This window comes from Rhinoderma darwinii, chromosome 3 (assembly GCF_050947455.1).
Source record: "Rhinoderma darwinii isolate aRhiDar2 chromosome 3, aRhiDar2.hap1, whole genome shotgun sequence".
NCBI classification, from domain to species: domain Eukaryota; kingdom Metazoa; phylum Chordata; class Amphibia; order Anura; family Rhinodermatidae; genus Rhinoderma; species Rhinoderma darwinii.
Genome location: NC_134689.1, coordinates 347474105 through 347487000, shown reverse-complemented (window position 1 = coordinate 347487000; position 12896 = coordinate 347474105). Strand labels below are relative to the sequence as shown.

Below are 12896 nucleotides of genomic sequence, written 5' to 3'. Positions count from 1 at the left end.
TTTTGGGGGAGGAATATCTGCCTCAAAATTCCGTTTGGAACTTTGAGGCAGATATTCCTCTCCCTGCACACCGATTTTCGCGGTGATTTTCGCGCCGTTTTTCGCCCGCGGCCATTGAGTGCCGCGGGCATAAAACAGCGAGAAATACGCTTTCTCCTGCCTCCCATTGAAGTCAATGGGAGGTCAGAGGCGGAAGCGCCCGAAGATAGGGCATGTCGCTTCTTTTTCCCGCGAGGCAGTTTTACTGCTCGCGGGAAAAAGACGCCGACGCCTTCCATTGAAATCAATGGGAGGCGTTCTCGGGCCGTTTTCGCCGAGTTTTGCGACGCGGTTTCCGCGTCAAAAAACTCGGCAAAATACCCCGTGTGAACATAGCCTAACACTGAAATCTATTTATGGGGCCCAAAAACGAGGAGGACCAATCTGTCATTCACTAAAAGGAATATGCTTGTACTGTGACATAACTTTGAGAATTTTCTCTATCATATGATGTCACTGTGTGAATTATCTTTATGCTGTGACATCACTGTGTGTATTATTATTTTACTGAGACATCACTTCGGGCATGATTCCCGTGCTGCACCCTCATTGAGTTAATTATCCTTTTACAATGACATCACTTTATGTTTTCTCCCTGTGCACTATGAAAGACACAAAATGGGTTTTCATGTACTAAACTTTCTATTCTAAGTTTTGCATTGGGCCCCATGGATACTTGTTACCCCCATGTGATAAAGGCTGTACATAATACAATAACATTAATTATTAAACGGTAACAATATAAAACTTAAAGGTGGAACATTGCCAAGTGCTTGGGATTATAATATTAATCAGTCACATAGCTAAGCAAAAAAGGTTTCAATCAAAGTGAAGTTTTATGTTGGACCCTATTTAAGTTTAGCAATTCCCTAATATTTAGTTTAGAAAAGTGTCACAATACCCTAGTATCCTGTATGTTCTGGTCAGTAGCGTTCCCAGAAGAGCATTGAGCATTACACAGAATATATTCACATATACAGACATATATTTTTTTACACTTAGTTGTATTTTGCAACATGAGCCAACTAACCTGTGTGTATCTGACCGCGGTGTAGTGTGTACTGTGAAGTCTCGGGTGCAGTTCAACGTTCAACGTACTTCGTACCTCATTCCTTACCCTGTTTATGAAGTACCTTAAAAGTTGTACCGGACCAGAGCCGGTCATTAGACCACACAGTGGCCAGATACCAACAGATTAATTGGCTCATGTAGCGAAATACAATAAAGTGTTAAATGTTATCTGTCTGTATACGTGAATGTATTCTGTGTAAGGCTCAATGTTCCATTCCAAAAATTTCTGACCAGAACATAGAGGATACTGTTGTATTGTGACACATTTCTTAACTAAATGTCAGGTGTATGAGCACAATCATATAACTATATAATTCTTTTTATTATTGTATTTGGCAGATTTATGCATTTTATTGCAGCTGAATATTTGTTGGGAGTAGCGCTGGTGTGTTATATTTTTCGCTAATTCCCCAACATAGTTTAGCTGTGGGTGCTTTCCAATAATAACACACAGGACTTTAAAAACATTAATCAAAATCCCCGACCACTTCACTGTAGATTGGTCAGCAGAACATGGGCTGCTGTTTATGACAGCTTGTAATCTGAAGTCCACTAAATCTGCTGACATGTCTGTAAGGATGCAGGTGACACTGAAATTCTCCATAGCCAAGCATGTCATTGTTGATGCAGAACTGCAGTTAAAGGTAGCGGTTCCAACAGGGTTGAGCTTTTCCTATGTGGCAGTCAGCACCCTACCTGTTAGACCCATTCACAGGTGTCGGATTTGTTATGGGTTTCGGTGCAAATCTGACAACAATGCATTTAAATTGGATTTTCGCAACCCCGTTCACATGCTGCGGGGTAATTTAAGAGCAGATTTTTGCACATGGCATGGAAAACAAATCTGCGAGAACAAGTAGCAGTTACTTATTAATGTGGATTCCGCACAGAAAAGCCGGTGGATTTTTACATGTTAATTAGCCGTATTGACTGGGGCTAATTCTCATGCGGATCCGCAGCACATCAAACTGCACATCTACAGCAAAAATCCAAGATAAGACTCAAAAAAATACAAAGAGCAGCACCAGCAAGTAAAGAAAATTGTCTTTTCAAGGATTTGTGTGTGCAAGCCTCCAGACCATGACCAACAGTCCAAGGAATTAGGATTTCAAAGAATAGGCAGCACTCCACGTCATAGTATCAAAAAGTGAAAAAGCTTTTATTCACCCATATGGACCTTTCTCAAGCAGTGAGAAAGGTCCAGATTGGGACTGAAACGTTGCACTTTGCCATATGGGTGAATAAAAGCTTTTTCACTTTTTGATGCTATGAGGTGGAGTGCTGCCTATTCTTTGAAATCCCAAGATAAGACTCAGATTTCTGACGTGGATCCTTAGTCTTAGGACACATTCAGACGTGGCAGAATTTTTCCGCTGCAAATGTTGCTGCAGATTAGTTGCGAATTTGCATAAACATTTTCATATATGATCAGATCATTTACATGGAAATTCTGGGCATATTGAGTACTGCCGGGTAACAACCAAGAGTTTAAGCTTGAAGAATATGAGATAAACTGGCTACCAAACCGGAACCGCCAAACATAAGATATTTTACCTGTGCATTCACTTCACACTTTTGATCAGTTACATTTCAGACAATGCTTTATACCCCTCCAGGAAGAGTAATATTTGGTATAGTGTTAATGACGATAGTACATTATCAGTATTTCACTTCTGTTTTATGTATGCAGTTCCCGAAAGGATTGTCCTTAGAGAAACTCTCCTGCCATGTTTCCCATATCTTGGGCCACAATGTTGGGATGCTACATCAGCACTCCAGGGAATGCTCCTGCCCAGCTTCTTCTTGTATCATGGATGTCAACATGATGTAGGCTCAGTTTTTTTATTCGCAATTGTATATACGGTGCTGTAGAATAGGACTGACTAGAATTGTAATTTATTGAATGCTTGTATTTCCATTTGTGTAAAAAACAAAGTAGTAGTTTAGATATGCATTTATATTAATATTTGCAGGGTGGTGATTCATCTTTGTGTTTGTCACTGCAGATTTGCATCTGGACATTTATTACGGTTTGTAAGGGGGAATAACTAAGGACAAATTCACACCATGTTTGTTGCATGTGTCTATTAACGTATATGCCATAGACTGTAGTATGCCCACTCTCATAACTGATTGGACACGCCCCATTGTCAATTTACTCATTCATTCCTTAAATTCCAGGAGGAATAACAGAGGAATGGCACAACGCAGCATTATAAAAAAGATGCTCCAGGATTGTACACAAGTACTTATTAAAACAGACATTTCTGAGAGCTGATAGGTCCTCTTTTGGACCATAAAAGGATACTAAACAAATAAATGATATTCTCATGTCCGATTTGCTACTGTGGTATATAGTATCTTAGAGTCATGTGCCTCATGGTCCTTGTGTTTTATAGTTATATCATCTTCTTATATCCAGGATAGTCGCTAATTTAAAGAGCTTCAGCAACTGCAGCTTGGAGGAATTCCAGAATTTTATCATGAAGACTGGAGCTACGTGTCTCCTGGCACATCCTAACATGAAGCCTCTGGTGGACCCATCTTTGTGTGGAAACAGACTGTTGGACAATGGGGAGTCATGTGACTGTGGAACAGAAGCGGTCAGTAATCGGAATACTTCACTTATTACATAATTTTTTAGTAACGACATCAATGTGATTTGTTATTAGTTTGTGGTTAGGGCTGTGAACAATGGAGAAATATGTTTGTCTTTAATGACTGATAAATTGTTAGGGTATGTGTACATGGGCGGATTAGCTGCAGAAAATCTGCAGCGTATTACAGTAAGGGCATGGCCCCACGTGGCGGTTTTCTTCCGCAACTGTCCGCATCAATGCCGCACAGAATCTGCGTTGCAGATTCTATGGCGGATCTGCCCAAAATGTGCAGTAAATTGATGCGGACTAGCTGCTGCATATTGCGGTGAAAGTACTTCCCTTCTCTCTATCAGTGCAGGATAGAGAGAAGGGACAGCATTTTCCCTAGTGAAAGTAAAAGAATTTCATACTTACCGGCCATTGTCTTGGTGACGCGTCCCTCTTTCGGCATCCAGCCCGACCTCCCTGGATGACGCGGCAGTCCATGTGACCGCTGCAGCCTGTGATTGGCTTTAGCCATCACTTAGACTGAAACGTCATCCTGGGAAGCCGGACTGGAGAAAGAAGCAGGGAGTTCTCGGTAAGTATGAACTTCTATTTTTCTTACAGGTTGCTGTAGATTGGGATCGGTAGTCACTGTCCAGGGTGCAGAAACAGTTACTGCCGATCGCTTAACTCTTTCAGCACCCTGGACAGTGACTATTTACTGACGTCGCCTAGCAACGCTCCCGTAATTACGGGTGCACACACATAGTCACCCGTAATTACGGGAGCCCCATTGACTTCCTCAGTCTGGCTGTAGACCTAGAAATACATAGGTCCAGCCAGAATGAAGAAATGTCATGTTAAAAAGCCAATACACATCTGCAGCACACATAACATGTACATGACATCTGCAGACTTCATTGCGGAATTTAGAATCTTCATTGAAGTCAATGGAGAACTTCCACAATGAGTCCGCAACCAGTCCGCCACTGGTCCGCAACATCCATTGTATGCTGCGGACACCAAATTCCGCACCGCAGCCTATGATCCGCAGCGGAATTTTGCGCCTCGTCTAAACGAAGCCTACTAAAAAGAAGTGGAAGGCAATGGAGAAACGGGTCCTCTGCGGATTAACGCTGCGGAGTGTCCGCAGCGGAATTCCAGAGTAATTCCGCCACGTGGGGCTTTGCCCTAACAGAAAAGTGGATGAGATTTGAACAAATCTCAACCACATGCTGCGGAAAAAATCAGCGGAGAAAATGTGCAGAAGTTGAATCTGTGGTGTTTTTTTTTTTAACCTGAGAATATCAATTTATGCTGCGGAATTGTTACTCTTTTGTTGAAGTTTTTACCCATTGCGTACTATGGGGAGGTAAAAGCCGCAACACATAGCAAATGTTGCAGTTTTTGTGGCGGAAAAGCTGCGATTCTGCCGCAGAAATTGCAAATCTGAAAAAACAAACAAAAACTTTTTCAAGTTTAACCCCTTAACATGTCGGCACTTCAGAAGAAGTTTTACCGCATCGGGCTTGGTGCTCCTGATGCCCGGGCTGTTGCTAACAGCCTCGGGCTTCAGCGCAACAATCGGAAACCACTAGCAGTGGTCTCCGATCATATTTAACACCTCAGATTCTCAATGGCGACTGCTGCATCTGAGTGATTTTAGGGGGAGGTGGCTCTCTCTCACACCCCACTGCCAATGGTTTCTATGGCAGTCGGGGGTCCAACAAAGGCCCCCAGGTCTGCCTCTAGTGATTGCCTGCTAGGCCTTGCCAGAAGCATGACCTGACAGATGCCTGTCAGATTTACGCTGACAGGCAATAATACACTGCAATACAGAAGTATTGTAGTGTATTATAAAAGCGATCAAAAGATCGCATAGTGAAGTCCCCTAGTGGGACTAGGAAAAAAAAGTTTAAAAGTTCAATAAAGTTTAAAATAAATAAATAAAAGTCCCAAGTAAAAAAAAAAACACTTTTTCTCCTTAAAAAATACTTTATTATTAAAAAAAAGTAAAACTTTACACATATTTGGTATTGCCGTGTCCGTAGCAACCGCAACTATAAAACAGCTACTACATTATTTAACCTGCATGGTCAACACCGTAAAAAAATAAATAAAAAACAATGCCAGAATTGCTGTTTTCTGTTCATCCTGCTTTCAAAAAAATTTGATCAAAAGTGATCAAAAAGGGGCATGTACTCCAAAATGGTACCAGTAAAAACTACAAGTCGTTGCGCAAAAAAAAAGCCCTCATAGAGCTGCATCGGCAGAAAAAGAAAAAAGCTATGGCTCTTAAAATATGGTGACACAAAAACAGACAATAATATTATTGGAGATCCTTTCGTTACAAAACAGCAGTGAAAATAAAAAGGCCCAAATGTCAAATAATCACATTTCTGATACTGAAAGTGAAACATTTAAAGGCAAGTTAAAGTGTATGTTCACAAATCCAAGAAGTCTAGCAAGCAAAATGGGGGAGCTGGAGGCCTTGATACTGGAAGAAGATATAGATATAGTTGGTGTTGCTGAGACATGGCTGGACTCTTCACATGATTGGGCTGTAAATCTACAGGGTTTTACACTGTTTCGGAAAGACAGGGCAAATAGGAAAGGTGGTGGTGTATGTCTGTATGTGAGAAGCGATATGAAGGTGAGTGTGAATGAGACATTAGAGGGTGAGGAGGTTGAAACCTTGTGGGTGGAATTAGAAAGGCGAAGCTCTGTTGGATCTGGTCATTTCTAATAATGCAGAGCTTGTTGGGAATGTCAATGTTCGTGAAAACCTTGGTAACAGTGATCATAATATAGTAATATTTTACCTATACTGTAAAAAACAAACACAGGCTGGGAAGGCAAAAACACTTAATTTTAAGAAGGCCAATTTCCCCAAGATGAGGGCTGCAATTCAGGATATAGACTGGGAAGAACTAATGTTAAATAATGGGACAAATGACAAATGGGAGATTTTCAAATCTACTTTGGGTAATTATAGTGCAAAATTTATTCCTGCAGGTAACAAGTATAAACGACTCAAATTAAACCCCACATGGCTTACACCTTCTGTAAAAAGGGCAATACGTGAAAAAAAAGGGCATTTAAAAAATACAAATCTGAGGGTACAGCTGTAGCCTTTGTAAAATATAAAGAGCTTAATAAAATCTGTAAAAAGATAATAAAATCAGCAAAAATACAAAATGAAAGGCAGGTGGCCAAGGATAGTAAAACAAATCCTAAAAAATTCTTCAAGCATATAAATGCAAAAAAGCCAAGGTCTGAACATGTAGGACCCTTAGATAGTGGTAATGGGAGAAGGCAGAGTTACTAAATGGGTTCTTCCGCTCTATATATACAACAGAAGAAGGAGCAGCTGATGTAGCCGCTGCCGAGTGCTGTTAATATATCAGTTGATATACTGAATTGGATGAATGTAGATATGATGCAAGCTAAATTAAATAAAATAAAAGTACACAAGGCCCCGGGACCCTAGAGTTCTTAAGGAGCTTAGTTCAGTTATTTCTGTCCCCCTCTTCATAGTATTTAGAGAGTCTCTCATGACTGGTATAGTGCCAAGGGACTGGCGCAGGGCAAATGTGGTGCCTATTTTCAAAAAGGGCTCTAGGTCTTCGCCGGGTAATTATAGACCAGTAAGCTTAACATCAATTGTGGGGAAAATGTTTGAGGGGCTATTGAGGCACTATATACAGAATTATGTGACAATAAATAGTATTATAAGTGACAGCCAGCACGGTTTTACAAAGGACAGAAGCTGTCAAACCAACCTAATTTGTTTTTATGAAGAGGTAAGCAGAAGCCCAGACAGAGGGGCCGCTGTGGATATAGTGTTTTTGGACTTTGCAAAGGCATTTGACACTGTCCCCCATAGATGTCTAATGGGTAAATTAAGGACTATAGGTTTAGAAAGTATAGTTTGTAATTGGATTGAGAATTGGCTCACGGACCGTATCCAGAGAGTTGTGGTAAATTATTCATACTCTGAATGGTCCCCAGTTATAAGTGGTGTACCCCAGGGTTCAGTGCTGGGACCACTATTATTCAACTTATTTATTAATGATATAGAGGATGGGATTAATAGCACTATTTCTATTTTTGCAGATGACACCAAGCTATGCAATATAGTTCAGACTATGGAAGATGTTTGTGAATTGCAGGCAGATTTAAACAAACTAAGTGTTTGGGCGTCCACTTGGTAGATGAAGTTTAATGTAGATAAATGTAAAGTTATGCATCTGGGTACCAACAACCTGCATGCATCATATGTCCTAGGGTGAGCTACACTGGGGGAGTCACTTGATGAGAAGGATCTGGGTATAATTGTAAATCATAAACTAAATAATAGCATGCAGTGTCAATCAGCTGCTTCGAAGGCCAGCAAAATATTGTCGTGTATCAAAAGAGGCATGAACTCGCGGGACAGGGATGTAATATTACCACTTTACAAAGCATTAGTGAGGACTCATCTAGAATATGCAGTCCAGTTCTGGGCTCCAGTTCATAGAAAGGATGCCCTGGAGTTGGAAAAAATACAAAGAAGAGCAACGAAGCTAATAAGGGGCATGGAGATTCTAAAGAAAGATTAAAAGAATTAAACCTATTTAGCCTTGAAAAGAGACGACTACGGGGGGACATGATTAACTTATATAAATATATGAATGGCACATACAAAAAATATGGTGAAATCCTGTTCGATGTAAAAACCGCCTCAAAAAACAAGGGGGCACTTCCTCCGTCTGGAGAAAAAAAAGGTTCAATCTCCAGAGGCGACAAGCCTTCTTTACTGTGAGAACTGTGAATCTATGGAATAGTCTACCGCAGGAGCTGGTCGCAGCAGGGACAGTAGACGGCCTTAAAAAAGCTTAAAGTTCCTAGAATGAAAAAATATCAGCTCCTATGTCAATATGTAGAATTTTTGTTTCAACCCTTCCCTTTTTCCCATCCCTTGGTTGAACTTGATGGACATGTGAACGTGATGGACATGGAGAATCTAAGTTATGAGGAAAGATTAAAAGATCTAAACCTATTTAGCCTTGAGAAAAGACGACTAAGGGGGGGACATGATTAACTTATATAAATATATGAATGGCACATACAAAAAATATGGTGAAATCCTTTTCCATGTAAAACCTCCTAAAAAAACAAGGGTTCACTCCCTCCGTCTGGAAAAAGAAAGGTTCAACCTGCAGATTTCTGTTTTTTTTTCACGGAAACAATAGCATAGTGTGAAAGTGGCTATCTATGGTGCACCATTTCTTTTGTGTACACCCCTGGTGCCAGTGAAGTTAACATGGATAATGATTGTGTGTTTTTGAACAGGATTGTAGATCGGACCCTTGCTGTGACTATAAGACGTGTGCTCTGAAGCCAGGTGCCAGTTGTGCCAGTGGAGCTTGTTGCTCAAAATGCCAGGTAGAATTGATATATCATTTTAAATGCAACCAAAATGGCTAAAACGATATTAATAACTCAAATGTTGTAAAAATGCTTATTAATGTATTTATTAGATTATTATTTATTTGTGTCCCAGCTTATTAAATTTACCCAACATTTATAATTCTATGTTGCCTACAGTAATTCAGTGTTAGTTTTCATTTGTATTACTCTAAAGTGAGACCATACCAGTCATAACATACAGTCAGAAAATACCACGATCAGGTTTCTTATAGACGACTGTCTTTGTATTTGCTTAGTTACTTCCATCTGGGACCCTATGTAGAAAAAGCGCAGATGAATGTGATTTACATGAGTATTGCTCTGGATCAATGGCAGCCTGTCCTGTAGATGTCTTCCAACAAAATGCCAATCCATGCAACGACAAGCAGAGTGTCTGCTACAATGGGAAGTGTCAGAATGTTGATAAGCAATGTGTGCAATTCTTTGGTCCAGGTATCTATTTAATTTTCATGTATGTGAAAGAATATATATGTATTGTGTGACTCAGTATTGTGACATCTGGGTATCATCTGAGTGGTTTCCCGGTATAATTTTCCTCCTCCTGTCTTATCTCAGTATGGACAGTTTTCTAATATTTCAGTCTACTGGTCTGCAAACTATATAAGTAGCAAAACTAGCAGGGATTTTGTGCATTCAACACATTGATTGCATTTATATTAAGGGTGACATATGGGTTAATACATGGCACAACTTGTACATATTGCTAAATGCTACCAGTGTAGCCACCCATGTGTGGTAGCATCAACAAGTATAGTCAGAGGCGTAACTTGAAGCTTCTGGAACCCAATGAAAAATCTGTAACAGGGCCCAACCTACTATATTCCATTATACAGGTGTCTTCTTATGTGCCAGAGGGTTGGGTTCCCTCAGGAACGAGGGCCCAGGTGCTCCTGTTACCTCTGCGCCCCCTATAGCACGCCCGTAAGTGTGACACATGTAGTCTGCATCATATGAGATCATGAAGCAAGCTGTAGAACAGCCACTTGTAACCGAACAATACTACCAGTGCATACATACCATAGTGGCAGTCTATGCAGCTTCTATATGGGCCCATGGAAAAGACAAGCTGCAGCCCAGTTTGGCCACGTGTCCACCCTTACTTTATCTTGAATTAAGTTATACAATTTGCCATTGTAAAAGGGCTCATAATAATAGTGGGTTTCACTGGCTAGTGTCGCCCACTCTTACTACCTCCTTTATGTCAGGGACACTAGGGTTATGCCTAGCTCCCCTACCTTTTTCCCTGTATTAAAGTTAATCTAATTGCTTTGCTACTAAGTAAGTGTATACGACTGTATAGTAAATAAAGGTAATATTTATTAACATAAATAGTAATCACTCTTAGATATACAAATACACCAAACACAGTAAATAATCACAGTATAGTATCAGTGTATCCCAATACACATAATAACTTAATATGTATTGAATACACTGACACTACACGTGGCACAGTATAAACAAGGTATTACAATCCTACTCTATACCACCACCCACTTGCCTAAACATACATATAAGTTACATTACTATTACACTATTTCTGTCCCACTCCCTCCTAAATATAACTGTCCCTGTACATTAAAGGTTAACAAGAGAGGTGGAGGATAAAGTGTTACCAGGGAATAATCAGGTAAAGGTTTAACAATGGGAATGTGCAGGCAGGTGGGAAAGGGTTAACCAGGGATGTGTACCAGGGGATATGCAGGTAGGTAAAGGGTTAACCAGGAGATGTGCAGGTAGATAAAGGGTTATACCAGGAGATGTGTAGGTCAGGTATATAAAGGTTTAATGGGTATGCTTGTTGTATAAAGGGAGTTAAGGGTTAAATCAGGGGAAAATGGTCGTTGTATAGGGGGAATGGTTAAACCAGGGAAAATGCTCGTTGTGTAAGGGGAGAGAGGTGATACTTAGCAGCATGTTCGTGGAGCGGTGAGGGATGCCAGAAGGACATCGGTGGAGCCGGGAAGCAGGAGAGGTTAGTTGGTGGAGCGGTGAGCAGATGAACTGAGCTCGTCGGTGGAGTGGTGAGGGTAGCTGCGCTCCTGAGTGTACCGACACAGGGCTATTTAAACCCTGTCGGAACGCTTGTAAATGGGGGTGAGTGGCGCTCGCCCTGGCTAACATGGGTCGCTCATCAGACAATATATATATATATATATATATATATATATATATATATATATATATATATTTATATATATAAAATTATATAGGGAACACTTCCCTTTACAATCCAACAGTTGTCGGGGACTCGACAATGCAATTTGCAGAAGTGTTTGTGGGGTTGTATTTGCCCCCACAACCTCCCTTGATACTGGTAATGGTCTAAGATGGAAGGAAGTATACTTTTGGATTTAGGTACTCGACATCACTTATCTCCTCAAGGGCGCCTTCCCACCATTCCTCAGACTCAGGAGTCTAGTGTCCATAGAACGAAGTTGAAACAAAACCTCACAGTCCATAGAACAAAGTTGAAATGAAGCCTCAAAGTCAACGAAGTTTAAATGAAACCTCATAGTCCATAGAACAATTTTGAAATGAAACCTCATAGTGCATAGAACGAGTCTCAATGTCCATCAAACTAACGAAACACATATGAAACCTCAGAGTCCTTGTTCTTTCTTGCTTGGAATTCCTTACTCTTTAGAGGTGTTAACGGGTCTTTCTAGCGACCGATCCAATTTTAGCATGCCGACCCGTGTAAGGCTACTTATGCCCTCACATGGTCAGCCTTGGAATGGCTTAGCCCTTCCTTTCGACGACCGTCCTCAGTACACAGTCCGTTACCTTTTGAAATCTTCCCAGCATCTTGATTGAAGATGAAACAATCTTTGTGGGCCGATATCCAGGTCTCTATCATGGCAGGTTAACATCCCTGAGGAGGAAGTGATATCTCAGTACCTGAAATTTAATTGTGGGGCGGAGCATCGCCTTCCATTTTCCCTCTACCTAACCTTCAATCCATCATCGAATGGACCATACCAGTTCTAATGTTGAGGTAGCATTTACCATTTTGTGTGTACCTTACGTGTCCCTAAGTGTTCCTACACACTACCCCATCATACAAACAAAGTGTAAAATAACCAAACATACAATAATAGTTCCTCTCAAACCATAGATATATGTATATATATTGATTCATGCTCAAACAGCATCTCTCACTACTCCTCCATAAACACGTGAAAGGTACACATGTAAATGGGGTGACTACAGGCTGTAAATATATATGCCTGCCTACACATACACACTCATTGTGGGACGGGCATGTCCTCACTGAGTATGCCTATGTTGCGTACACATATCTACACCTAGAATGTCTATATGTACACCTTGGAAGTTTTTGTACGACCCATTGATTCAGAATTACACTTTACAAATATAGAAATATATACACACATTAAACAATTCCGGGTCGCAGGACTATATCATTATGTTCTTAAACCCCGTCTACGAATGTATTCATGGATTTCTGCTTTACTTCGTTGTATTTGGTTGACCCGTCCTTTCATTCATCTGTATACGAAGAACAGTCCAAAGAACATTTTTGCTACAAGAATGAGAAGGATTATCACCAGGTGGATGAGCAAGTTAAAGAAGGAAGTGGCCTTGGGACTATATCCAAACAAGCTCACAATTCCTGTGATTTTCGTTGTGTCATGTTCCAACTGAATGGTGGCTCGATGTTGGAAATCTTTCCGTTTCTCCACGACATCCTCTTCCTCACTGAAG

The 12896-nt window shown here is 40.6% G+C and overlaps 1 protein-coding gene across 2 annotated transcripts in view; it reads left to right on the top strand.

Moving 5' to 3' along the window:
- LOC142748213 (disintegrin and metalloproteinase domain-containing protein 9-like) overlaps positions 1 to 12896 on the top strand; it is a 58988-nt gene that overhangs the window by 31392 nt on the left and 14700 nt on the right. For both annotated transcript variants that reach the window (XM_075855329.1, XM_075855327.1), the window contains 4 exons: positions 2801 to 2937; positions 3533 to 3713; positions 9030 to 9122; positions 9404 to 9599. In XM_075855329.1, the coding sequence (XP_075711444.1) occupies positions 2801 to 2937; positions 3533 to 3713; positions 9030 to 9122; positions 9404 to 9599 (607 nt within the window). The remainder of the gene's footprint in view (positions 1 to 2800; positions 2938 to 3532; positions 3714 to 9029; positions 9123 to 9403; positions 9600 to 12896) is intronic.